At 45.2% G+C, this 27,863-nt stretch overlaps 1 protein-coding gene across 1 annotated transcript; it reads right to left on the reverse strand.

Annotated features, from left to right (window-relative positions):
- Nucleotides 1–15,620: 15,620 nt before the first annotated feature.
- Nucleotides 15,621–27,594, reverse strand: LOC119435059 (uncharacterized). The gene is made up of 5 exons (XM_037702027.2): nt 27,225–27,594; nt 25,942–26,160; nt 24,631–24,713; nt 21,955–22,019; nt 15,621–15,758 (listed from the first exon to the last, which is right to left on the reverse strand). The coding sequence occupies exons 1-5, from the start codon at nt 27,399–27,401 to the stop codon at nt 15,637–15,639; spliced, it is 666 nt and encodes a 221-aa protein (XP_037557955.2). The 5' UTR covers nt 27,402–27,594; the 3' UTR covers nt 15,621–15,636.
- Nucleotides 27,595–27,863: the final 269 nt, after the last annotated feature.

Consider the following 27,863-nt stretch of genomic DNA (forward strand, 5'->3'; position numbering starts at 1 on the left):
ACGTTGAGGCGCACTTGGGAGAAACAGGAGGGATATATTTACATTATGTACAGTGATTAAAATACAAAACTGAACAGTCGTAAATTGATCGACGGCCGGCAGCATCTCGGACGCTGCGGCCCGTGGCAAGAAGAGCTCTCGTCTCCTCGATTTGTCGCTCTTTTAACCCCTTCGTCTCTCGGGGTCCCGTCATTTTTGGCCAATCGTCGAGCCAGCTCAGGTGTCGTCATTTTCCTCCCCTGGTATTGCCCGTGCAAGTGCCGTCTTATTCGGCCAATGGGGACGCTCCGAGGGCTTCATTGTCCGATGGCTGATTTACCTCCGGTTTTGCCTCCTCGCCTGGAAGCGCTCGGCTGAAGGAGACGGGACGTTCTCGGAACGGCCCTCCAGAGCTGCAAAACCGCTTTGCACTCGACCAAGGCTTCCTTCCTGGAACGTGCCAGCCTCCGTTCCACTTTTGGGAAGAGTCAAGCAGGGGGAGACAATAGCTCGACGTGCGGTGCGTGAGGTAGAGTCGCCAACCTGTCTGACGGGTCCGGCGTGGTTGACGCGCCTCGGTGCACCATAATTGGAACGCGACGACCTTTTAAGGTGGTGGGGAAACTTGGGTGATTCCGGGAAAGGGTCCGTATCTAACAACGGACGTCCTGTTCCTTCGCATCTGATTGGTTCAGCGTTCTGCGACTGCGGTCGCGCGACTGAAAAATCGAGCAGTGAGCGACTGGCCCGAAACAGTCGCATTTCGAGAAAGCGAGCATTTGCGACTACTTACGACTGTCGCTTTGCGACTAACTTGGTCGCGCGACCTCGACAGTCGCAAGTGTGAATGGGCCCTAACAGGGTGTACGGAAAGAGGCTCGTTTCCGTCTACATTCGTCCAGAACAGAAATCATCCGGCGATCGAGGCTTCATGACTAAACCATATCGTGTCCACGCCTATATGGGGATCCCATAGCTAGGAGGCGACTTTAGCGTTCGCCACTCGTCGTGGGGCTACAATCTCGACAGTACACGAGGGCATTCCTGCCCAGCTGTTCTATGTATGATCTAGTTCTTTTGACTACACTGACTTTTCTACGCGTATCGGCCAGTACAAGGGACAACATGACACTATTGGGCGCGAGGCCCACCACTGGAGATGTGGCGCTGCAAACGTTTTGACGTGCAAAGGGAAGCGCGGTTGGAACGCGTTTTTTAACCGCGATTGCTGTGTTTTCCCCTTGAAACCATCCTTGTTTTGCACTCACTTCATGCGCGCGGACACATACAGGTGTTTCAGCGAACACTTTCAAAATTTATTTAATGGTTGTCTGTGGCAGATAGCCCAATTCTAGTTAATGATCTGGTCTACTCGAAGAGGCGCACATTACTTGCACAAAAAATTGAAATGATAATCGGCTAATTACCAAAATTCACTAATTAAGTTTTTAACTAATTACCTGATGGGCCATATTGCAATTTATAAATTGTAGCCGTGGAATTCACGAGGCGAATCCACTTAGAATTATTCTCAGGACGACACCAGCTCTGAGATATTAATTCCCGAACTTTGCGGAGAAGTGCATTGGCACTTCTCCGCAGTATCACACGGTTTTTTCGATCGCGAGCGGGCCCGATCAGACCAAATTTCTCGATCGCGATTGGCCCCTTTGTGCAAGCTGCGGAGGGAGTCAGTCGTCGAAAATTCCATCCCGACTGGCTCGATCGCGATGGAAAATGCACCGTGTGACAACCGTACAAGATTCGCGCAATAAATTAAGAAGCAACATACAAATATCAAAATCGTGCCGCAGAAAAACGTGTGCTCGTCGTCACTGGCGAAAGTTTAAAATGTTACCTAGCTACAACGTCACAACAAACCCCTGTCAAAAAAAAAAAAAACAAGCTAAACTCTCTGAATGACCGCGCCACGTGCATATAGCTCTCACGTTGCCTCAAATCACGTGAGAAGGTCGCGCTGCATGCACCTCCCACAAAACAGAGAAACCACTTGCGTCGTGCTCCATGGGGGTATGGGTGGTAAGCAAGAATAAAATTTGCGAACGCTATTTGTCGTGTCAACCGAGGCCCGTTTGATGCAACCTACAATAAATGTTGCGGTGGACACGTTGAGACCTTTCTTGCAGCAATAATATGTTTCTTTACCGCAAGCACACGCTAAAGCCCATTTGATGCTTAGTTTGAATTCGACACAATGGTTTCTTAGATTTTACAAAAGCAGCGGACTCGATCGGCCTCCGTGGTTTCCATGTCGGTGGCCATAGCAGACGTCGGTGGCCTATATAGCAGACGACACGGCCATCGGGGCGATGTCTAAGGCTTCATAAGGACGTTAATTTTTTTTCGGAACAGTTATTAACATGTACAATCAGTGAGGAAGCCATATCGGTATTTTACTGATTTCGTCAAAGGAAACACAGTAATAACAAAAGAGGACGCGAAAGCGGCTGCGGGTGCCGAGCAGGAGAGGGCTGGCGGAGCAGTCCAACTTGCACGTCACAGGGATGGCTCCGCATAGCGGCGCCACGGTATGTCCTCGCCCCCAATACGCCAGACCTGGCGTGGGTGTCGGCATGTCAGAAGGCGAATGGCACACCCAATGCCATGGGCAGTGACCATCTGCCAATTTGCGTGACGCTGACCAAACGTCGTCCCACTACGAGCGTAACGAGACATGTGCACTGAGATTCGTTTCATCAGTCTCTTATCGACGGAGACGACGAAAACAAAGCGGAAAACCGACCCTATACAAACAATACAGCGGGCTCTAGAAATGGCCACCACTAACGTGAAAGTTACGAAGCGACAACCTGGGCTGCGATCGCGCAAACAGCTCGCTTTCCGCACCTTCGGTTTGACTGCTACGTCACAATGTGGGAAATCTGCGGTACCGCCCCGCTCTCTCTGACGGCCCGCTGACGCAATCACAATTCTGATCAATCCAGAGAGGGCAAGCGAAGGAACGGAAAGCGAGCTGTTCGCGCGATCGCGCCCCTGCTCCGGACTTGCACTTGCTAAATCTCGGCGGCCAGACTTCGGGGTCCTCGAGAGTTTATGCGGGAGGTTCGCACGCCACACCTCCGAGCCAGGCTCAACCTTGCTACAGCCCGTGCTCGAAAGTACGCCCTGGAGCCGTATCGCCAGAAATGGAAAGAACACTGCAACCACAAGACTCAACACGCCTCTCTGTGGAACACCTCAAGGAGATGCAAAGAGATGCAAAACAAGGTCGCATCGAAGAACTTGGCTCTATATCTAAACAATATAGAGAAACTGTCCCTCGACACTGGCGAACAATTGTGCTCGCAAGGTGAGAGGCATTATGACCCCACTTGCTATGAAAGAGATTAGTGAGTGGGGATAACCCAAGGAATTCCCTTTTCACTATGGCCGAGCGTCTCGCTCGGCCTAAAGCCCTCCATCCACGCGCCACCTCCGCTTTTGCTGGTCGGCGAAAACGTGTATGGAGGGGCTTTAGCTCGGCCGACAGGGATGTCAGTACACCAGCATCCTTGGCCCTGACAGCATAAGCTATAGCGCCCTTCAAAATCTTCCGGCAGGCAGAGCCATCCTTAAGTGACCAGTTTACTGCCCATCCCTGAAAAGACACCACCTTGATCACTCCGCATTAGTCAACCATCAACGATGCCCGCAACGTGGATCCTAGTAATGCGTCGCGGATAGAGAAGGAGGCTTAACGCGCACGCAGACTCTACGAGCACTTGCCTACACTTCACATGTACACCAAATGCGACCTTTCACCAAGACGAAATTATCTGTGGTCGGGCCCAACGCCAACTGGGGTAAACGCGAAGGCAAGTTGCTGCACGGAACTCGAAGCCTCAATGGCGCAAGCAACAACGGCCATACTTGAAGCTGCTCGCTATGTAGCCGCTTTGCCGGAACCGCCTGACCCCATGATTCGCACATTACGTCGAGAACGCAGTACGAGAGTGCGGCAAGAACGTCACAAACAGCCGCCTCGTTCGGCAAATGAATACTGCGAGATGGGCCAAACAAGCAAAGTTGCGCCGACGAGCTATTTTGGCCAACATCTTCCAGACGTTCCATCCCGGATAGGCTACGGTACAGCGACTACAGTCATTCTACGCCGCCTCCGAACTGAAACAGCGGTTGTGGCAAGCTTAACAAGCTGTTGGGCGGAATCTGTACACGATGTGACCAAGGAGCTTTGGCCACCATTCCGCACCTTTTGTGGGACATCCAGCCCATTCACGCCACCGGGACATCGCCCTTCTCGGGACTACCACCATATATTTCCAAGACTGGCAATTACGAGGCATGGATCCGCCCTGAAGGATACACGCGACAATGCAAGGCAGTACCGGATTCGCTCCTCGGTTTCGTCAATGAGGCGCAGCTTAAGGAATACATCTAAAGCGCCTCGCTCTCAAACCCTCCTTCACATTTTCTTTTCTCCACGTGAATGATGTCCTCCCGACAAGATGGAGAAGTATTTCAATCAACAAATTTCAACAACGCTCGTTGTTCACACTTCTGTTCCTGCGCCAGCATGACGACGGTGGCCGTAACGAAGAGCCGACACCTGGCACCTGTGCGTGGCATATATTCTCCACGCAACTCCTTTACTTGTACCACACAGCGCTCCGTGCAGTACGCTCCAATCTTTTGAAAGGCGGCGGTTCGAAGTTTGTTAACAAAGGGCCTCGTGTTCTTCTAGCATCGTCACAAGTAAAAAGTGTTCTTCCTGGCGTTGTACTGCACATTCACGCGGTGGTGTCGTTCGATCTCGGATTCTATCAGTGACAGGCCGCAGTATCAGTAAGCTCGTCCTTGGCGCTTACCTTCGCCTTTCCCCATTGTGGGTCCGACGCAACTCATCTCGTTGAGCGACGGTTTCGCTGAGCAGTTTTGGCATCTATAAGCTGCGAAGGAAAGCATGTTGGATTCTGTTGGCGTGGCATTCATCGCAAGTTATTTAGATTTTTCCAGCGAGGGTAGCGAATACCCGTATTAGCAAGAATTACGTCGACGGCGTACTTAGTCGTTATTGCATAAAGAGTGCTATTCATACTGTGAACAGCCACGCCCTCCCTTTTTCTCATTCGCATACCTGAATTTACCTAATGCCCCACAGCACAGACCAACGTACTAGCATGGTCGATAAAAAATTGCATTCATGGCTTGGCATTTCGGCGACCAGACGCTGGCTCAATATTTGTTCACGTTCACACGAGCGGTCATTCATGGTAAGACTGTTTTGTACGCACTAAACGGACCCGTCAGTACTGACGATGAGGTCTCCAACAAACTGGCAACCCCCTTACGCGACGGACTCGCATCATGTTTGTGTCCGTGAGTGAGATCTTTTCGTTTAGTTTGTGTTGTGAAACTTCTTGTTCAAATAATCCCCGATCGCATGAGCAACGTTCTCATTTACGTACTTCCACGCGACGCTGAAAGCAGTGTAATAGACAACTGAGGCGTAAGTGCGGCTACTCAAATAAACGATACAAACTGTATAAACGACTAAATGCTAAACTACACTTGAGTGTTTTCCTTAGCGCGCGTTCTCTAGCAAACGTGCACTGCCACTTTCAGGTTAACGCTTTCCACCATAGGGCCGCTGCCCATCCCTCGACTGCCGCCATGCCATGCGCTTATCATAACATTCTTTCATGGGCGCTTTGGATACACTTTCTCTGTCTCACAAAAAGTACAGGCCGCAGAGTAGAGCCTCCTACCCGCCTGCTTATTCCTTTCCGGGGAAGCATTCGGGCGGGCGTTTGTATAGTCCAGCGTCCCAGAACACTACACAAAAAGGACGCCATACAAACGGAACAATGTTTGTTAGTTTTTATTGCGATAGCAATTATATGGACACTTCTACCGGATTTCTGCCGTCGTCGTCGCCGTCGCCGTGAGGTTCCCTATAGATAAAATCTTCGCCGCGCGCCGTATGCCCGAGCGGAAGCGTGCGGGGACGCGCGCTATCACGGAGAGCGAACGCCCTCAATCACCCACGCGCAAGCAAGGAAGCGGGAAGCCAGCCCCGGAGGGAGCGCGGGGGGGGGGGGGGGGGGGGGCGCACTTCTACGCTGCCAACAACCGCGCTCGTCGCTCCTCCGCACCGTCTCTTATCTCCACACGGCTCTGACCTTTATGCGCCGTGCATTCGCCGCTCAGTTTCCGTTGAAGCGATAGACCGCACGTACCTTCGCCCGCTGCTGCGGCGTATATATGTGCTTGCTGCCAGCGTTTTGACAGTCGTCGTCTGCAGTCATTCAGTGTGATCTATTCATGTTTGTTTGTGCGCGCTCACACCACGCTTGTTCAATCAGTTAGTAATAGTCGGGCCACATTTTCCAACGCACGCTACACATGCAATGCTGCCCGGGTCGGCAGTGCAGCGCTCCAGGTGTGTCCCTTCACACGCGCTGCCCACGGGAAGCGCTTCTCATCAACACCACCGTTTCACACGCGCCTCCTCGTGGTCATCGAGTCTCTCTTCATGTCGGTCTACTTACGCCGCAGCACACCTGCTTACTTAATCAGCTCATGTTTACTACAATTCATATTGCTACCAAAGCCGCTCACCTTACTTCGTATGACATTGCTGTGTTGCTATCGCATTCATTGCTTCGCCCTTAGGGCGAAACTGTGACATTTTTTCTCTCTCTCTCTCACTATTTGACAGGTGTCGTCCAGTAGCGAACCAGACCAAGCTTGCCTTTTTGTATTTCACGCACAAACCGCGTCGCGTGAGAACACGGATTCCGTAGCATTATCGTACGCGTATGAATGGATGTTCTTGACCAGAAAAAGTTATTAGATGTCACCCCGCTTGGTCGCTGCTTGCATTAGAATGCAATGCAGTCATCTTTTACAGATAATCAATTAATCAGCCCCGAGCTAACATTGTCAAAATCCATTACCATCAAGAACAGCTCGGCGTCGCCACGCGTTTTCCCTTTTTTTTTTTTTTTTTTTTTCGTGTGCTCTCCGGCCAGCCTAACTAAGCACTCGCTGCCGGTAAGGTCTAACATACACTATCTGGTATTCGATATGGATCTTTATCCAGCCAGTCTTGCACAGTGTCATTTCACCACGCTAGCTATCAACCTGTGGCTACGAAGATGGTGTGCTAAGTGATCAACAAAAAGGCCGAGCGCGGCTTCGCCTATGGGAGGGAGCAGGGGAGACCGCACCTGGCAAAGACAGCGAACGAGATAAATGGTAGCGGCATCAGGAGGGCTAAAGAAGCCGCGGACACTGGAGCAAAGTGAGAGCCGAGCCTAAGGCTGGTAATCGCGGCCGCGCATAATTAACTTAACGAGCTATAGCAATGCAAATGCAAGCTCTTCGGTCAAGACGATATGTGCACGCGGCTTTCCTTATCGGTCTCCGCGGCATGACATAATTAGAACGGCTAATCACGCGCGCGTTTTCGCGTTGCTACACGGATGATGCAACGGTTAATAACCTCAGCGATGAACCACGCGTCCCGACATCACGAGTGAGCAGTGCAGAGTAAGATGAAAAACGTGCTTCGCTGCAGACGATCGATGTCAAAGCGCGTAGGCGTGATGACTATGCCGTAGGCTAGCGTATGGCTTAGACGACAATGCCTCGTAAACAATACCATGTCATAGTAGTGTAGTAGGTCAGTTAAGTACTGCGGAAGGCCACATTTGCAGACACAGCCTTACGAGTTTATGTTCCCGACGGCTTTACTAGAACATTAAAACAAGATAATATTTCGTGTTTTGCCTAAGTGTTACAAAGTTACATACTATTTTATTAGATGTCTAGTCGACAGAAGTTCAGCATGCCAGACGCACAGCGTCTGCAGTCTGCTATATATGCAGCGTCTGCTTATTTTGAGCCAAACATGCCTTGTATTTATTCTGCAGAAGAACTATAGAAAGTCGCAAGCTGTCATTTTTGCAAGTGTCTTCCCTTAATTGGCAAAACCGCGGAGTGCAGCCATACAAGCGTTTACACAATTGATTGCGTTGCTTAATACAACCACAAGTTAAGAGGGTTGATGGTTTCATTTGTAAACTATCCTGAAGAAACGATACAGTTGTCAGATATAAAGTTAACGTTTGTAGCAGACCATGCGTGTTGGCAATACTCCCCCGAGGCGGTTAGGTCATTACTCCAGTACAAGTCTGATCATTCCAAACTAGTAAAAAGTGAAACATGTGTAATGCATTCAATCTTCAGTACCTTGCCACCGCAGAACGCAAGCTAGCTTTTGAGAGCAGGTGCTCAGACTCAGGGAAGATGGATATCTAGAGTGGATGATCACAAAAATTTTTTCTAAATAAAAGAAGTAATGTCTATTAAGAGTAAGTCATTTTGGAAACCTGTTGGCAATGGTTCTGTGAAGTGAAATAATGCAGTTGAGTTTATTATGAAATGTTTCAGCAAACACTTTCAAAAATTTTTAAAGTTGCCTGTGGCAGATAGCACAATTCTAGTTCATGAGCTGGTCTACTCGAAGAGGCGGACATTACTTGCACAAAAAATTGGAATGCATAATAGACTATTCAACAAAATTCACTAATTAAGTTTTCAACGAATTACCTTATGGCCCATATTGCAATTTACAAATTGTAGCCATGGAGTTCGCAATGCGGATCCACTTGGAACGATTCTCAAGATGACACCAGTTTCGAGATATTCACAAACGTTGCGGATAAATACATTGGCGTTCCAGTTACTTTTGTGCTTCAATTCATAAAATATTTTGTTAAGAAATGTTTTGTTTGTGCTCCAAGACAAACGGAAGTAGATGACACGACGTCCCATGACACAGGGCCAGTGAAGGTGAAGTTCAGCCCCGATCACTCGGCGAACGAGTTGAGGAGAAAAAGCATGACTATGGAGGAGGGTAACTTGTAATCGTCCAGAGCTCTCTTAATATGAGATGCTTCACACAAATTGTGGTGCGAATGTTTTACTGTAGCTGTACACTCCGCGTCTACATAATTTGTCCGAACCGTTTCAGGGACCCTTTAATTCCCGAACTTTGCAGAGAAATGCATTGGCGTTCCAGTTACTTTTGTGCTTCAATTCATAAAATATTTTGTTAAGAAATGTTTTGTTTGTGCTCCAAGACAAACGGAAGTAGATGACACGACGTCCCATGACACAGGGCCAGTGAAGGTGAAGTTCAGCCCCGATCACTCGGCGAACGAGTTGAGGAGAAAAAGCATGACTATGGAGGAGGGTAACTTGTAATCGTCCAGAGCTCTCTTAATATGAGATGCTTCACACAAATTGTGGTGCGAATGTTTTACTGTAGCTGTACACTCCGCGTCTACATAATTTGTCCGAACCGTTTCAGGGACCCTTTAATTCCCGAACTTTGCAGAGAAATGCATTGGCGTTTCAGTTACTTTCTTAACAAAACGTCATTTGATGCATTGAAGCACAAAAATAACTGGAATGCCAATGCATTTCTCTGCAAAGTTTGGGAATTAATATCTCGGAAGTGGTGTGTGTCATCCTGAGAATTCGTTCCAAGTGAATCCACCTTGCAAACTCCATGGCTAGAATTTGGAAATTACAATATAGGCCATAAGGTCATTAGTTTACAAATTAATTAGTGAATTTATGTTAATTAGATGATTATGCCTCTTCGAGCAGACCAGCTCTGGGACTAGAATTTTAGCTATATGCCACAGGCAACCTTTAAAAATTTTTGAAAGTGTTCACTGAAACACCCTGTATATGGGCACAAGCTGTCACATAGATCAAAATGTGAAGTGAATCAGTTAATCAAATGCAAAAAATCAAAAAACTGTCATCCACCCAACAGTAGCCCGAAGCTACAAAGCTTCATGCTTTGTGCACATGCCCGGTGTGCCCCCCCCACACCTCTAGCTACACTCCTGCTTTATGTGAACTATGACAGCAGTTGCTTGCCTTTCATACTTCACCATGCCCCCATACAAATGCAGAAACTGCAGAGTGATTTCACCAAGCAACTACATGCAAGTAACAAAAGGGGGCAAGCACAGCTTCCACTGCACACAGCATTCAACACACCAAAACGCAAAAAGATGTTGTTACATATTGTGAGGTAAAAGCAACATTTCATTTGTTCATATTTGAAATTTCCCAGTCAGTTAACTAGCCACTAAACACATAAGCCAATCTCCTCCATATTTTTTACATCTATATTTACTAGAGTTGGGCAAACTTTTTCAAATAGGAATCGCATATGAATAGTAAGTATGGTATCTCGAATTGGCAAATGCAGATGCATATATTTACAGCAGGATTATTTATTTTGGCATAATTAGGTGCCACGCTTGTACTGACTTGAGAAAAAAAAGACACAGCCAACTATCACGAATGATTAAGATCAGATCTAAACACAAGATGACTAACTGTCCTTAAAGAACTGCAAAAATATCCTCTCAACGTCATTAAGCCCTGGTTGTAAACAAGCTTTCCAGCAGGGGTACGGCTAGCTTTACAAAAAAAGCTAAACAGATGGTTGTCGAAAAACAATCAGGGCCTATGTTCGCAAAACAGCTCTCATGCTACAAGTGTTTGTAAGAGCAAATATCAGCCAATCGTGATGGTGGACATGTTATAAGTGAAGGTGGCCATCCAATGGCAAAGGTGACCTTACGAGGGAAAAGCTTTGTTACTTCGGCCCCAGAAGCTACGGAAAAGAAACAGCTGTTGAAGGACTTGTGTGTCATAGACAATGTAAAAAACACCGACCGTTGCAAGAAAAACATCACTGGCTGTAGCATAAAAGATCGGCAGCATGTTACACTCCTGTAACACCTGAAGGGGAAAGTCTGCTGCGCACTTGGTAACATGCCATCTCGCATCGTCGCGTTGCTGCTTTCACAGTTCAGCCACAAAGAAAGAAATTCAACAAGAGGGGACACTTGCGAAAACTGGCAACGGGAAATACGTCACGCTAGCATTAACATCAGTCGATAGATGCCACGAGCATCGAAAAAGAATGTGAAGTAAATTTAACAGAAATTGTTTTTTTTTCTTTCTTTCCCGCTAAAACTAAAGCATTTTTGGTATAACTGAACTCATACTTTGAGACTTATCTTTCTTGTGTTACCTAGCAACAAGCTAACGGCATGCCAGATGCGCCACATGCATGCGTCATGCGCCAGACATGCCACCGAAGTGAGCGAGGCGGGCTGCGCATGTGAGCGTTCGGCAACCCGTGGACCCATCTGTTGTTTTTTATTGCGACAGTTTTTATTGCGATAGCAATTATATGGACACTCCAAAGCAGATTTCTGCCGTCAGCGTCGCCGTGAGGTTCCGTATGACGTCAACGGCGATGAAATCGTCGCCGCGCTCCAGACGCTGTATGTGCGAGTGAAAGGGTGCAAGGGACGCGCGCTTTCACGGGGAGCGAACGCACGTCGGAAAGCAAACGTGCGTTCTGCGCCGTGCTCCCTGAAGGGCTGCAGAATTAAGCGTCTCTTTCCTCCTTTCCATATATAGAGAGCAAACGCAACTTTTTCCGTCGCGCGAAAAGCTGTGGGGGGACGGGAGGGAGGGAGGGGAGGCAACGTTTAGCTGTGGCACCAAATACGTATTTATATAAAAACGCCGCACGCTTTTGGTGCGAACGCGGGCAAAACGCCGACGGCGTCAACAACAGTTCTGCGCGTTGCTGGTGCTGCTGCATGTCCAAGTTTATACCGCTGATAAAACTACTATCCTTGCTCCGTATAGCTTTCTACTAATTTGCTATAGCAATTGGTGCTTCGCCTTTCGAGTGAAACTGCGACAAATTTTTTCTTCTTGTTTTTTTTAAATGCTAAGCATTTCTTGCCGAACATTTGCCACTTTGAGAGTATCTATCCAGCCGTCTACGTCTTGGTGCTTTCATGGTCATTTCGTTAACTTGGTATGTACCAAAATTAGCATAGTATGACAAGATTGTATGACGAACATAAATGATAGGTCATGACATGAATGTCATGTAGGTCATGAAACAGCCACCTATGTCTTGGTGCTCTCATGGTCGTTTCGTTAACTTGGTATGTAGCAACATGACAAGAGTGTATGACGAACATAAATGATAGGTCATGACATGAATGTCACGACATGTGTGTCATGTAGGTAACAGCTGCCTAGGTCTTCTCAGTGTTCTCATGATCGTTTCATTAACTTGGTAGGCTCCCCACACACTGCTTCGCATAACGTCGATTCCCACAAGGCGAGGGATCTGTCGGCATTTTTTATGTTTTTTTTAAATTTTGTTATGTCGCCTGGTTTCTTAGGCTACCGGCTTATTCTTCCGTTTCTTCTGCACTTCGAATGGCACCACTGCACTATTGGACAATGGCAAGGTGAGAAATTTTTTTTCAGAGTCTGAGACGCATTTCAAGCATATAGGCTTATGGCACGAAGCAGTGAGTTGTGATGCAGTCAACGAAAAACAGCATTTGGTGTGTATTGAATCCGACTAGGACATGTTTGCGACGATTTCTATGGGCCCAGACATTAACTAATTTCGCTACTATTTTGGGATACTTTTGAGGCACTTTGGCCGCACCAGGCATTGTGACGCAGTAGCAATAAACAGCTCGGCGGTGGTGCTCAGTTAGTTTTGCGTGTACTGCATCTTACTAGGACAAGTTCGTGGCACTTTCTCTGACACCCAACATTACTGAAAAGTGATTTCGTTACTTTTTGGGGTACATTTTTGGCACGCTGGCCACACCGGCCATTGTGAAGCAGTTAACAATAAGCAGCTTGGATGTGGTGACAAAGTTAGTTTGGCGTGTACTGAATCTTGTGGGCAAGCTTCTGACGCTTTTTATGGCCCCGCAACAATGTACTATACCTTCTTTTGGTACTCACGCTTGTCGAGAACACAACAAGCGATTGCCAAGAGTGATAACACGGGAGTGTGTTGCTTGCACAGGTAGAACGAGCAAAACATAATGCCGAGAAGTTCAAATACCAGGAACATTCAACTTGAAAATTCCTTCTTCTGAACGACTGGAAACAGGCTTTGCACCCACGCATTTGTCTTGATTGCGAGTAGAAGGCATTCTGCAAGCGTCTAGCAACTACAACTGAAGTAAAATTTTGTGAACATAGGGGGAACAATACACCAAGTACACCAGAGTAGGGAGGGAGGGAGTACACCAAGGTACATATTATGGTGAAGTAATATGTGTGTTAATGAATTACTGGCTTACTAAAGATTTCAGCAAGTGCTCAGCAAATTTTTAAACTATGCGATATAATTCAGCAAACTAAATCTTTTATTGAAACTGCTCGAGAAGAACAACTTCGCTGGAAATTTGGTTGTAACTCTGCAAGGTCGCACACATCTGCTGTCTTTTTTTCTTGTGAATATTGCAAGTCATTTACATGTATGTTGATTGTACTTCATTGTGTATAACCTCGAAAATACTACTACCTAGCGATACATGCGCGCTTTACATAGACTCAAACAGCAAGTACAATTATTTGTTTAATTAAGAACATCGTCTGCAACAAATGTGCATTTTTTGATGTGCGCTGCACTAATGCTACTGGGCGGGATCTGGAACCTCTAGGCACTCACTGCCTTTTGTCCCTGTATCATATGTAGATTTTATATAGTGTCAAGGAATAAATGCAAATTCAAATAATTTTTCGGGCCCCCATTGCTCACCATGTGTGATTAATAAATTGGTTAATAAATTGGTTAATAAATTAATAAATTGGCCCCTGATGCGACTGAACAGTAAATGCAAAAAAAAAAAAAAAAAGCAGCGCCGATTAGCGCAGCCGGCGTAATGCGTACCGGCTAGCGTTCAAAACACGCGCGCCTAAAACCGAAACCGGAAGTGTGGTTCAGGTTTTAACATCAGTCGCTTAGTGCGCTACAGTCAATTGGCCGCCGGGCTCTATGGGAGTGTCCACTCTTGTTGAATTTCTTTCTCTATGGTTCAGCTTTTTCGGCTCGTTTTTGACGCTAAGCTGCTGCTTCGCACGCTCGTATAGCAGGGTCACACTCGCGCCAACGACGTTTATCTAACTTTAAGTTGCATCCTCTCAGCAGGGGATTGAAACGTATGCTGTTCTGTGTGTTGTATGGGTGATTTCAATGAAAGTATGCACTGTTCGCTTCACTTTGCTAAGCGCTTGTAGCCTCAGCCTCACGGGGGTATGAGCCATTTCATTTCTTGCGTGCTTACGGAGATATGAGCTTTTGCTTACGGGGGGTATGAGCCATTAAGAAGGTAACGTTTTCTTTTTTTTTTTTAACCACTCGACTAGACACCACGTTTCTGTACGTTGTATGCGTGATTCCTACGAACGTATGCACTGTTGGCTTCACTTTTCTGAATGCTTGTAGCCTCTGCATTATGAGAGGGATGAGCCAGTGCATTTTTGCTTGCTTAGGGGGGTATAAGCCATTGCTGATGATGACAATTTTTGTACCACTGGACCGGACGACGCATTTTGTTCAAGGCTTTCCGGGGTATGAGCCACTTAAGGCTCCTGCCTTAAAAGATAAAATTGCTAGACGACTAGACCACAAGAAACACTAAATGACAGAATACAAGCAAAAATCGCAGATTACCATGTAGGCTTCTGCCACGAAACCAAAGACAAGACTTGCATTACCTATTTTGTTTCTGCATTGCTTCAAAAATGTTTGGTGTTGTTGCACTTTTGATAATTTGCTTTGTTTAGCAGCCAGAGAACAGTAACCCGACTTTAACAGTCCGTTGGTGCAAAATATTTTATTAGTATCGGTATTTGCATTGGATTAATATCAGGCAGGCCATGTAATGTGTAGGATAGATAACCGGTGGACCATTAAGGTTACAGAATGGATACCAAGAGAAGGGAAGCGCAGTCGAGGACGGCAGAAAACTAGGTGGGGTGCTGAAGTTAGGAAATTTGCAGGTGCAAGTTGTAATCAGTTAGTGAAAGCCAGGGGTAATAGCAGATCGCAGGGAGAGGCCTTCGTCCTGCAGTGGACATAAATATAGGCTGATGATAATGATGATCGGTATTCAAAAATGCCGAACAGTTCATTTTCGAAGACAAATAGTTAGTGTGTAATATTTAATTCTTATTCGAAGCTTCGAATATGTTTGCTTACACCTAGAATCTACGCAACATTAAAAAAATTATTGGAGCTATGATCAGCACCGCTTTTAAAAATAAAATAAATTCTGTGGTTACACATGCCAAAATCGTTATCTGATTATGAGGCACACCAAAGTGGGGAACTCTGAATTAATTTCAACTAATTGGGGTTTTTTAATCTGCACCTAAATCTAAGTGCAGGAGAATTGTTGCATTTAACCCTGATTGAAATGCAACCGTCATGGCCGAACCTCGTTCTCAGCAGTGCATCGCCCATACTCGCTGAGCTACCACAGCAGGTCAGCAGTGCTTTGAAAAGCATCTGAAGATCACTGCAAACAGACCAACCAGTACTAATGTTCTTGGCCCACTGTGTATGCATTATCACAGTAGACCTCCTACTGTGCAAGTTTTTATTTACGAGTAAATTAAGCTAGGAGCTGAGGTTGCCAGCAGAAATAGCAACATTAGGGTTGTGCCAACACTAGCTGCAAGCACGCTTAAACATTACGGTATGTTATGTAGATGCATTGCCAAAATGGAGCACACTTACTCTGGATGGTTTGATTGCGCAACTGTGCAGAGGGTTTCATGAATCTTTGTCTCGTAGGGGCCCAGTCTCATTATTAACAGGGACATTAAAAGAACCAATGCCGCATCACTTATGATACCTGTGAGAGAAAGATAATGGGCATATCTCACACATCAAAAAACTAAAAAAATTATATAAGTATAAAAGCTGCTTAATGACACCATTTTCACAACACAGCATAAACAAAGCATTGGATCACATTGACAAATTTGGATGTCCCAAGGCAACACAGGCTGTGAGAGAAACCGTAGTTTGTTTCTTTGTTTGCATGTGTGCGAGAGGGGGGATGATGTAAGAGGTCTTCATATTAGTTTTGACTACCTGGAATTTTTTTTTTAATGTGCACCCAAAGCTTTGTGTTCTGCCCCCTCATAATGCAGTCACCGTGGCCAAGAATACAACCTGTGATTTCTGGATTTGCAGCAGATTCACCATAGGCCACCACGGCAAGTAACACACTACTCATTTAAATGCAGTAACCCAAACCAAGTAGGCTTGAAATGAAGCCACAGACAAGAAACATGGGTAACGTGCAATATGAATTAATGTTTCACTCCAGTCACTAAACAATGCTGACAATTCAGCGATGCTTGCAAACTTGATTGGTGCCACTGTGGAGCACTCCAGTCTAGCCTTTCCCATGCAATGGGCAGGTCTCACTCTTCTGGAAATCCTACAGCTTCACCTGTTGAATGCACTCTGTGCTGTTGCCATATTGCATGGCACAAATTGCCAAAGAAAAAGTTATTTGGTGCCCTTGTGTTGAGAGGTAACAGTCAGTAGTCTGGTTTCCATAAGTTTTAAATGTCCAGTAGAGTTTGCATCGGCAACATATGCTCCTGTTTGCCAAGGTGAGAACTCAGCTTTGTCAACATATATAAACTCCAGCGAGGAAGCAGTGCAGGTGAGCTTCACAAGTCTACGTTAGTTGAAATAATAGCAAATAATGCCATAATAAAGCTTTAATGACGTTACACAAATTGACGTGGCTGGTTATGCCAGGGTGCTTCACATTCCCTCTATCTGACCCAAGCTGTACATACAACCAATCAGGCGCACAGCCAGTGGGGGGGGGGGCTGATGGGGCTTCAGCCCCCCCCCCAACCCCGAAATTTTTTCGTGCCGGCATGCACCGCCGACCAAAGCTACCACCGACGCCGGCAATCATTCTACAGTCTGTCTACAATGTGTTTTTCATGCTCGAATAACATTTCGCCACGAACATTGCAAACTCGGGCTGGATTTCGTGGCACCTGGGGTGGATTTAGTGGCACCTCGGGTCACGTAACGCAAGGAGCCCCATCCGAGCACAAACTTTCAAGGGCTTTTCGATAGCGAGCGGGCGCGTTGCAGCATCTCGCAGTGGCCGCAGAATCTACGGAGCGCATAGATTTCAATTCCGAAGTTTTATGGGTGTAAAGTTCTCATAAACTTTTGACGCGAAAGGTGCACTGACATTTCCAAAGGCGTGCTTTAAAAGATTTTCAATTATGAAACTTTATGGGGTTAATGCTGTTATAAACTTGGACCAACATGCGTGCACTGGAGCCCTCGTGTCCAAGCCGTTCCAGAAATGAAAGCACGCGCTCGCAATCTTCCACACACACGAAAATACTAAATATTACCGTGACTGTGAGCTAGCAGGTGATAATTTTCTCCAAACATTTTCAGGACGCGTGCCCAATGTGATCGATCAGCTGGACCAGGGCAGGCAAAGTAAAATATGAGAAAACAGGAGAAAGGAAATGGCCTATTATTGAGGAAATTCTTTTTGCGGGCTACAAGGTCTGGCTCTCCGTGGCCACAGGGACAGTGGCCCTATGGATTTAAGCATAGGCGCCTAAGAAAATACAGGTATTTTCAGAGCGCTTCTTCGCATGCGAGCTGATTGTGGAGATATATATCTGAAGAACCATTTGGAAAGTTGCCCCAGTAATTTCTCGTATTTAAGCCCGGATGCACAAAACAGCAACAATGGAGACGAATTACAGCAAATGATTGAGGACCTTAACCGAGAAAGTGTAAGACTGGGGTTGAAGATTAATATGCAGAAGACAAAGATAATGTTCAATAGCCTGGCAAGGGAACAAGAATTCAGGATCGCCAGTCAGCCTCTAGAGTCTGTAAAGGAGTACGTTTATCTAGGTCAATTACTCACAGGGGACCCTGATCACGAGAAAGAAATTTACAGAAGAATAAAATTGGGTAGGAGTGCATACGGCAGGCATTGGCAAATCCTAACTGGGAGCTTACCACAGTCGTTGAAAAGAAAAGTGTACAATCATTGCATTCTACCGGTGCTAACATATGGGGCAGAAACTTGGAGGTTAACAAAGAAGCTCGAGAACAAGTTAAGGACCGCACAAAGAGCGATGGAACGAAAAATCTTAGGACTAACGTTAAGAGACAGGAAGAGAGCGGTGTGGATCAGAGAACAAACGGGGATAGCCGATATTCTAGTTGACATTAAGTGGAAGAAATGGAGCTGGGCAGGCCATGTAATGCGTAGGATGGATAACCGGTGGACCATTAGGGTTACAGAACGGATACCAAGAGAAGGGAAGCGCAGTCGAGGTCGGCAGAAAACCAGATGGGATGATGAAGTTAGGAAATTTTCAGGCGCAAGTTGGAATACGCTAGCGCAAGACAGGGGTAATTGGAGATCGCAGGGAGAGGCCTTCGTCCTGCAGTGGACATAAAATAGGCTGATGATGACGATAATGATGATGATGCACAAAACAAAATTATAGAAATTTGTGGCGAAATTATAAAAGAAAGCCTAGTTGCGAAATCAGGCTGCTTCTCCATACTTCCTGACGAAACGACGGACATCGGTGGAATCGAACAGCCTACTGTTTGTGCAAGGTACCTAAACAAGGATGCCAACTACATCAAGCGAGTGATTTAGGTTTCAGCACCGGAATGGATGCCCTCTCTCACTGCGACTGCAGGTTCTATGTAAATGTGTACAAACTGTTCCAGATTTTATTCACCCTTCCAGTGACCACTGCCAGCGCAGAGAGAATATTTTTTAACAAGAGTTTACTAAAAACCTACTTGCGCTCTACAATGTCTGTGGAACGCATGGTTAGACTGGTGCTTATATACACCCACAGAGACGTCGACATCAACGTGTCCCAAGTCATTGACCGCTTCGCTCAACTTCCCCGCCGAGAGAAGTTTCTCGTTTAGATAGCGAAGCAGCAAAAATCAATGCAAGTAAAAAGCTCTGTTTCTTCAGGTCCATAAGCTCGTAATTATGAAAACGTATGAGTGTTCGTTAGCTTTTAAAACCACAGAAATTTCAGCCGTTCATTCTAGCAGTCAGCATCATGATTAAAATTATCATGCGAATACGAAAATTACGACGATATCAATAACCAATTTTGACCGACCTTGCTCATTGAAAGCCCGGCCCACGCGGCATTTGCCAAAAACACACTCGGATATTGGGTAGTAACTTGCCGCATCATCTGTGGCTTTCGTTTGTCCTTTTCTTTCCTTTTTAGCTACCTGCTTTTATATTTTTTTTTGAAACGAAGCAAAACCCTCCTTTTATTTTGGGTGCAGAATAATTGTTGCCGCTGTGCAGGCAGTTAAATTACACATTTTCGAACTGATTTCTGCGTTATTCCTCTATTATTCTACCTGTATGGTGCTGTCTTGACCGCTGCATGGCCCGAGTACATATCATGATTTCTGCGATCATAGTTTTGTTCTTGCCTAGATCATCTGTCTTTCTGTGCGCAAAGTTTACTATCTCTGACTCCACAATGTGCTTATTTGTCTTGTTTGACGTATAATATACAGTGACGCTTGCTTAAATACGTAGATTTATTGGAGACTTAGACGTATATTTAAATATCTTGTTGCGAGGTGTTGTGTATACAAGCAGTGAACTTTGTTTCCAGCGACTCTTTTTTGCCCTTTAGCGAGTTGTATCTTCGCATTTGTATATTCCATTCTATCTTCGCATTTCTAATGTATATTTTGCAGAACTCCTACTTTTATGTGACTGCCACAGATACGAAGATGAGAGGATTGCCCTTCGGACGGCTTTGGGGCACTTAGACGACAGGCCTTTTACGGAGGAAAAGATCTTGGGCGCGTGGCCTCGTGCGTCTGCTATGTGCAGGGCTACAAAGGCGCTGCTGTGTTTTTTGAAGTGCACAAGCCTGTATGAACGCCTGTGACGAAACTCAGCGATGAACGCTTAACTGTAAATGTGCAACGTGTGAACTGTGAACTTCTCTCTTCCTTCTCTTTCAATCCCTTCTCCCCCTTCCCGCGTGCAGGGTAGCCTACCGGGCTCAGCATAGTTAACCTCCCTGCCTTAGAGCACTGCACGGGCTCGGGCGGGTAAGTCCGGGAAATCGGGTAATCGAGCCCAGGAAATCGGGTAATCGAGTCCGGGCTACGGAAAATTGGGGCCCGGGCTCGGGCCCCGATTTCCCGTAGCCCGGGCCCGGCACGGCCCGGGCCGGACTCGGACACGGCGAGTGCTTTTTGACCCGGGCCCGGGCCGCGTCAAAAACCCTTCGGTTTTTTCCTTCGGCAACATCAACTGGAAAAGGAGAGTGCCGGCTTGGCGGGCAGGCCAGCTGCAGCAAGCGACGGGATCAGGTTTGATCGATGGAAGGGGGAAAGGTCACGCCCGCGGCGGCAAGATCACCGGGTCGAGGGATGCAGGCCCGCCTCGCGCACGCTCACACGCACGCACACGTGCGCTTGCTCTCGCCTCGCAGTTGCCGCAAATTCGAGCACGCCAAGCGCGACGTTGCCGCTTCGCATTTTGCCACGGCGGAGAAGGTGCTTCCGGTTGCTGCTCGCACAAAGATGACAAAATTCGGGGCGAAATCTCCAGGTTGTCGGCGGGAAAAATTCGGTCTCCCGCTGCCACTTCGTTGCGTAGAGGTCTCAAATACATATGCTTCTATGGAGTAACGACAGGGAATAGAAAAACTTCGTTATATTCAGGAATTCGTGATATGGAGGTTTTTTATAAGCAGGTTTAACTGTATATGCGTGTTGTCTCAAGTGAAGCGAGCGCTGCGGTGGAAGACGACTGCCATCCTCCTCTCTCAGCTGCCACAGAGGAAGAGGGTTGTGGGAGAAGAGGAAAGGCTGTCATTCCCAAGTGTTCCACCAACACGGCATCTAAATCTTCAGATGTCTCAAAACAGCTGCACAAAAGCCCATGCACCTCAGAGAGCTACAATACTTGGCATTCGACAATAAATGCATCCCACAACAACATTGCACGGTAGCACTCGCCCTCTGCATCAGCACCTCTGTATCGGCCCCACTGTATTATAAGTGAAAGTCTTACCTACAACCACTAAACACAGACCACTAACAATAAAAATGGGTGAAAGAGGCAACGAAACCATGCCTTAGAACCAAATTCCAGTGGACCACAGTGGCACTTGACTCGCTCGGTGTTGATGCCTTAGACAATGGTTGACTGAGTAATTAATCATGCCCCCCATAATAAGTTCCTAAAGAATCCCAAACCAAATACATTTAAATTGAGCATTCCAATTTGGCTCCAATTATCCATGTGGGGTGATCTTCCTCACAAGGACTTACCGTAAAATACCGCGGAAGTGCCCACCCCCTTTCACTGAAAATTGAGTTAATCTGGATATGGGCGCTTGTCGAGTCGAAGCAGTAAAAACCAAGGTGGTTTCAAGGCAGAGCTACGGAATCGAAGAAAGCGTGTTTATTTTCAAATCGTAAATGACGGGGTACACTACCGCCTACTCATCGTCACTGAACCCAGCGAACGACTCTTTCGAGTCGGTGCAGAATAGGAGGTCAATGAATTCGTCGCCGACACTCGTGCGAATTTAACACACCACGGGCTCTCCGGTGCCTGCAAGTCAGGTTATGCAAGTGCCCGTCCTCACTGCTGTCCAACACGACACTGATCCCACACCCCTTGAAGGATCACGCGACCATCTCTTAAGACACAGCAGCCCAAGCCGTCGACACAAAGTTCAGCATGTCTTGGCGTGAAGGCTTCCGGAGGTTCCCTTTAGGAGTCTTCTCTCCCATGCGGGCACTTTGGAGGGGGTGGGCGCTTAACATATAATTTTCCGAATTCTTAAGTTTTGGAAATGTTAATACCTATTAATACGCTTGTGTGAAACTGCGTGCTTCCACGGTATTTTACGGTAAATATATTCAGTAACCTGTCATACTTAGCACAGTTTATCAGCTGTATGTCCACTGAAACCACTGACATATTTAAAGGGATATATCGTGTTGCTCACCTGAGTCCACATACACACAGGCAACATGAGCTAGAACATTAAGTACAAGGACTGCTGCCACAAGTCTGTAACAAGAACATTGCAAAAATATCAGCATGAGAATTTATCACTAGAGCGCTGCTCTTATAGCAAAATATGAGCTTACTAGTGCAACTAATGTTTGTAAATACATAGCTGTAGGGTGAAAGAGCAATACTTGAGAACCGCACTCCTCAAACAGCACAGAACTCTGCCAAGGGGCCAACGCTGCTCATTTATAGGGCTGCCATTGAGCTAATTATTCCAAACTGAAACTGCATGACCCTCCTGTAATACCCCCTAAAGAGGCATGTTAGCCACAAATGCATAGTGTTCATACCCTAAATTCCGTTCCCCAACTATGTACAATGATTGATATTGAAAGGTTCTGTCTCTATATATATTTTGCCACATATTTAGACATTAACTCAATCATGATGCATCATGACATGGCTCATGAGATCTCCGCGATCATATTTTTTTTCTCAGAACATTCAATAAAACCAAGGAGACAAACATATAAAGATACAGTACAGTAACCACACGTGTCATCACTCTAATCACAGCGCACCTGGTCATTTCACGGCAATGATTCTAGATACCTTTTTTCTTACTCTTATCGGAGAAAAAAAAAGAGGTATCTAGAATCATTGCCGTGAAATGACCAGGTGCGCTGTGATTAGAGTGATGACACGTGTGGTTACTGTACTGTATCTTTATATGTTTGTCTCCTTGGTTTTATTATTGATCTGCTGTCATTGTATAAATAACACATGCGCCCAAATAAAACTTTTAGTTGAAAGTTTGCGCTGTGTATGTGTCTTAATATTGTTATGAGCCAGTTGTCCGGCAGACAAAGAAGATGCTGAAGCATAGAGCCGAAGAGACGAGGAAGACGTGAAACTGTGGTTCGCCATCTTTGTTGTTGTTCCCCAACATTTAGTCTTCTTGTACATAGTGTAATAAACCCCCTTTTCTGTAAATCTCCCCGTAACAATATTCTTGATCCCTGTCGTGTTGCGCTGCTCCATGTCTATTATGAATCCAAGCCAACTAGCCCGGCAACGTGCCCTAGCAAAATTCAATAAGCCCGAATACCGTCTTTTCAAGACAGAGGAACGTGAGCATACGACAGAAAGCTGTCACCCACTTTGTTATCAAACATGAGCTCTTATCATTCAAAGCAAATGTCTTGGCAAGGAATTCCAATGTGCAGCACCACAAATAGGCTTCATGGAAGTTAAAGGCAATGTGTTATAGGATACTTTGGGCAGCAGCTTAAGATGGGGAAACCTTTCTGATCTTGGTCATCGTGGGCACGAAAGTGAAGACTGCAGATATTACAGTATACAATGACCTAAGGGTTTTTTTTTTTTTTAACTAGAAACATTAAAAGAATGTTCTGCACTTACTACTGCTGCTGTTTTTCTTTTTTTTTTTCTTAAATGTTGCGCTAATGTCACGCTTGTTCTGGTCTGAATCATTCAGCTGAACGTTCGGTTTGTTTGGTTGCTTGGCTTGTAGGAAAAAAATAAAAATCCGCCTCCCCATCAGAGAAGTTGGCCACTGCAGATACTGGTTTCGATGCTTGTTGGCAACTAATTGGAACAAGGCAAACAACAATGTCAAACATATTATTGAATGATGCAGACCAAAAAATTCTGGTTTGTAAAATCTGAGTGAAAAGAAAGTAGCAGTAAGCCCAAAATCTCATTTTAAAGTTGTTAGAATCGAACTGCAGATGCACAAGTCTTAAATTTTACCCATATCCTTAAAAAGGGTGCATAACCTTCTACCCAGTTCCCCTTGTTACTCATAGCAGTGCATTTTAAAATAGGTTGTCGCAGCCTTCACCTTGTCCCTTAACATTATTAGTCATCAACATTGTACACACTTCTTTTATTTCTGTGCTCACTAATTTCCAGCATGCCGTTCATGACCTGAAAGTACTGCACACGCAGTGTTAAAGAGAAGGTAGGCACGCAAGATAGACGAGTATTATTCTTTGGGGAAAACATAAGCCTTTTTAAAACAGTGCAAATTCTTTTTACAATGTACTGTATTTGCACGCAAATAACACAACCAAGAATATAACGAGAGGGAGGACTTTCGGTTTTTCAGAAAAAGAAAGAATACATCACAATTATAATACGAAGTAACAGGAAACACATAAAATCAGATGCCTACAAGGCTTTATTCATCGTTACTGCGAACTGCCATCGCAAAATAAAATGACTGAATGAGTGCTGATGCCTTTGTCACTGTTTGCGAGTGTGGCGTCCCCTTCCATGACACCCACTAAAATTATTGGAGAGGCAGCACTTCAGAAATGTCCACAACACACTCAAACATGCCAAAGCCTTTCACAGACAGCGCAGTGGTCCACCACTCGACTTGGAAGACCACTCGCTTGACTCACCTTATAGAAAAAAAAAGACATGTTATTCATATCACAAATCTGAATATAACGTGAGCGGCTTTCTCAGGTCGGAAATTTCTAAAAAAGCTCGCATTACAATTGTGCAAATACAGTACAAAGACAAGGCAAAATGTAGAAACTGTCCACATGGTGCTCACATTTTGACATATGAAAATCTGAGATGTGAAAGCAATGCTATTTTCATGGAGTCACCACAGCAGAAGCCAAAACAAACCTACCTTGTGTCCGATCCTTCAAAAATATTCAGCAGCAAGAAAAGAGAAGAAACCCAGCTGGCTACAGCAAGAGACAGCACTATTGCCTGCACAAAATAAAAGCTTTTCTTTTTTCTGTCAAATGTCCTTTCATCTGTCGACAAAGTTAAAATAACCCTCAACACTGTGTCACTTGCAATGGGTAACAGAGCGTTATTCATTACGGAACTTTGAAAAAACAGAAGTATATTAAAAACAAAACATTATTATTCACCAAAATGAAATACTGAATTAAAACTTTAAAGAGAACATTGCACAACCCTTTTGTTAAAGGAAGCACCAAAACCTGAAAGTGTTCTAAAGAATATTAATGCTAGGCTTGTGCAAATATTCATAATTTTTATGAATGGGCAAATATTGCAGTTTTGAATATGAATCAAATACAACACACTAACTATTCGGGTTCAAATTTGAGAACGAACTATTCCATATTTTCGAATATTAGAAACTAATTAAATATTTTGCAACAGCCTAACGTTAAAATCTGCTTACTGTTCTCCGTCTGCTAAACAAAGTATCACAAATTATCAGAAGCAAGACAAGGACAAAAATGTTTTAAGCAATGTTGGAAGCAAAAAAAGGTAATGCAAGCTTCGTTTTTGGTTTTGCAGCAGAAGGTTATACATTACAACCTGTTATTTTTGCTTCTAGACTGTCATTTTGTGTTTTTGGCAGCCTATTTGTATAACAGTTTTATCTTTTATGCTACAATCTGTAATGTCTTTCTCGCAATTGGCTATTTCAGATGTTTGCATGGCACACAAGTTCTTCAGCATCTTATTTATTTATTTCTTTTGAACAACTTCTGGTCTTTTTTCGCAGCCATTCTTTCTTGAAAACTTGTTTGTGACCAGGGCCTAAAGTTATTGTAACGCTATTCATGCAGGTTTTTTTTTTTTTTATGACAATCAGTGTTCTTGCATTTACAATTGATTCTTTGTCCCTGATAATTGGCATTATTTTATGCCCTAGTCACTACAGGTGTAGTACCTAATTATGCCAAAATAAACATCCCTGCTGTAAACATATGTGTCCTCATTTAACTGTTCAATTTGATATTCAATACTTACTATTTGTATTCAATTCATATTTTATAAGGTGGATATTCACCCACCTCTAGTAAAAAAAAACTTTCGAATATTCGCATAAGTTGGATAGCGGGGCTGCTGCCAATCAGTGCTCTTTGTGCATTAACAATTATTTCTGTTTGCATCCCACAACGTCTCCCCAAAAGCTCTTCTGCTTCTGTAAAGAATCAATGAAACTCATACTTACCTTCCAAATCACTGGCTCATTGTCAATGCCTGTTTGTGCCCTCACATTGCACCAGTGAACCAAGCTGAGCATTTGGAACACTTCCAAAATGACGAAGAAAGGATCGAGAAAAGCCAGGAGAGTGAGGTTCATTTGACAGGCCCAAGGTGGAATGTACACAAGTGGAAAGACCAGTGCAGACATTGTAACCATGAGCTCCAGGAAAGGAATGCATTGTTTCTGTAAGAGCAAGCGAGCAGCATTTTAGTGTATTAAGCAATACCGCTCAAAATTCTAACACTGCACAATAATGTATCAATTTCATGGTCTAACATTAACTGCCAAGACTACAGGCAATTGTACTTGTACACGGGGCTATTTGACTGGCCTACAAAGCCTTAGTTCACTTAGAGACAAGCCACAGGCAAGCACTGACAAATATATTTAAAGAGTAGACCAGACACTTGACAAGGAATCGGTGACAGCATCTCTTCGTGAGGATACAATCTGCACATCAACTCAAGCGTCAAACTGAAAGCAAGAAAAAGGTTGATGTTCAACCATAATCAAGGTTTCTTGCTTTTTCAGCATAACTTTCTAGTAGCCACACTGCTGAGCTCGAGTTTGGAATCCCGGCCGCGTCCGCCGCATTCCGATGGGGGCAGAATGCAAAAACCCTCGTGTACCGTGAACAGGGTGCACGTTAAAGAACCCCAGGTGGTCAAAATTAATCCGGAATCAAATTTTGGTGTTGGAAAGTAAAATTGCAGAATTTATATTGATTTTTCAGGCATTGCGCTCAACATATCGCGAATGCAGTCGAATGTGCATAGGTTAAATTATAACACTTGCATACCCTGGCCTGGCGTTTACAAACAACGCTCATGCAGCCCATGCAAACCACGTTAACCTTCATGGATCCCGCCTGCGTCTCCCTACTCCCCACGCCACGCCACGAATTCACTTGAACCCTTAGCAGTGCTCACAAAATTTACCAAGTACGCCGATTTGTAGTGGCACCAGCACATGCAAACTGTCACGTCACATTTGAACTCTCGCCTAACATGTCAATTACCAACATGAGCCGACAAGTAAACAAATAAATGAAATCGACGAGGGTGGCGATATGGGCTTGTTGGTTAGTCATCTTGGAATGGTATCTGGCTTAGCGCAGCAAAACACGGACACCAAAAGAAACAAGTTTGAGTCCGTCTGTCGTTTTCCTTTCTGTTTTCTTGTCCGTGTTTTGCTGCGCTATACCAGATACCATTCCATGAAGAAATATAAGCAATTCATTAACTTACAATTATGCGTGGAATCAGTTTCCCTGCAACCAGGGATGCTGTTACTGCAATGGACAGTGACGAAAACGCTTGCGTTCCGAAGGCGACGCCGCACACAGGCAATATGGCCAACCATACAAACGAAAACAACGCTGACACTGCTCCTAGTGCAAGGAATATCAATGAAGGAAGGCACATAGCGACTCCTCGTCAGTAACGAGCGCAATAAACTGTAACCAACACCTTCGCTACGAATCCAAAACCTACCGCCACAAATGCATTGATTGCCAGCCAGACTTCGCGACTTGGTCCCACTTGGCTACTTAGCTAACTTGGCTGCGGTAAGGTGGTGTCTAAAACCCGATGTTCATGGTATGTTTAGGGTTCCCAAACTCGTTTCCGCCGCATTCAACACGCAAAAACATAGCCTTCAAGATATGCACCTAGGTTTGGACATCTATTGCGATGGTTGCCGTGTGCCGTCTGCCTGCCGCGTGGTACTGGGATCAATGTTTCCCCTTTAATTTTTTTTTTATGTGACGTGTACCAATACTTCGTTTTTGGTCGAATTACGCATCAAGATTTTTGAAGTACCATAAACGAATCTCTAGACTACTTTGGGGATATTATAGTTCTTAAGAAAACAAGCGCTGCCGAAGT

This window comes from Dermacentor silvarum, unplaced genomic scaffold (genome assembly GCF_013339745.2).
Source record: "Dermacentor silvarum isolate Dsil-2018 unplaced genomic scaffold, BIME_Dsil_1.4 Seq407, whole genome shotgun sequence".
NCBI classification, from domain to species: Eukaryota; Metazoa; Arthropoda; class Arachnida; order Ixodida; family Ixodidae; genus Dermacentor; species Dermacentor silvarum.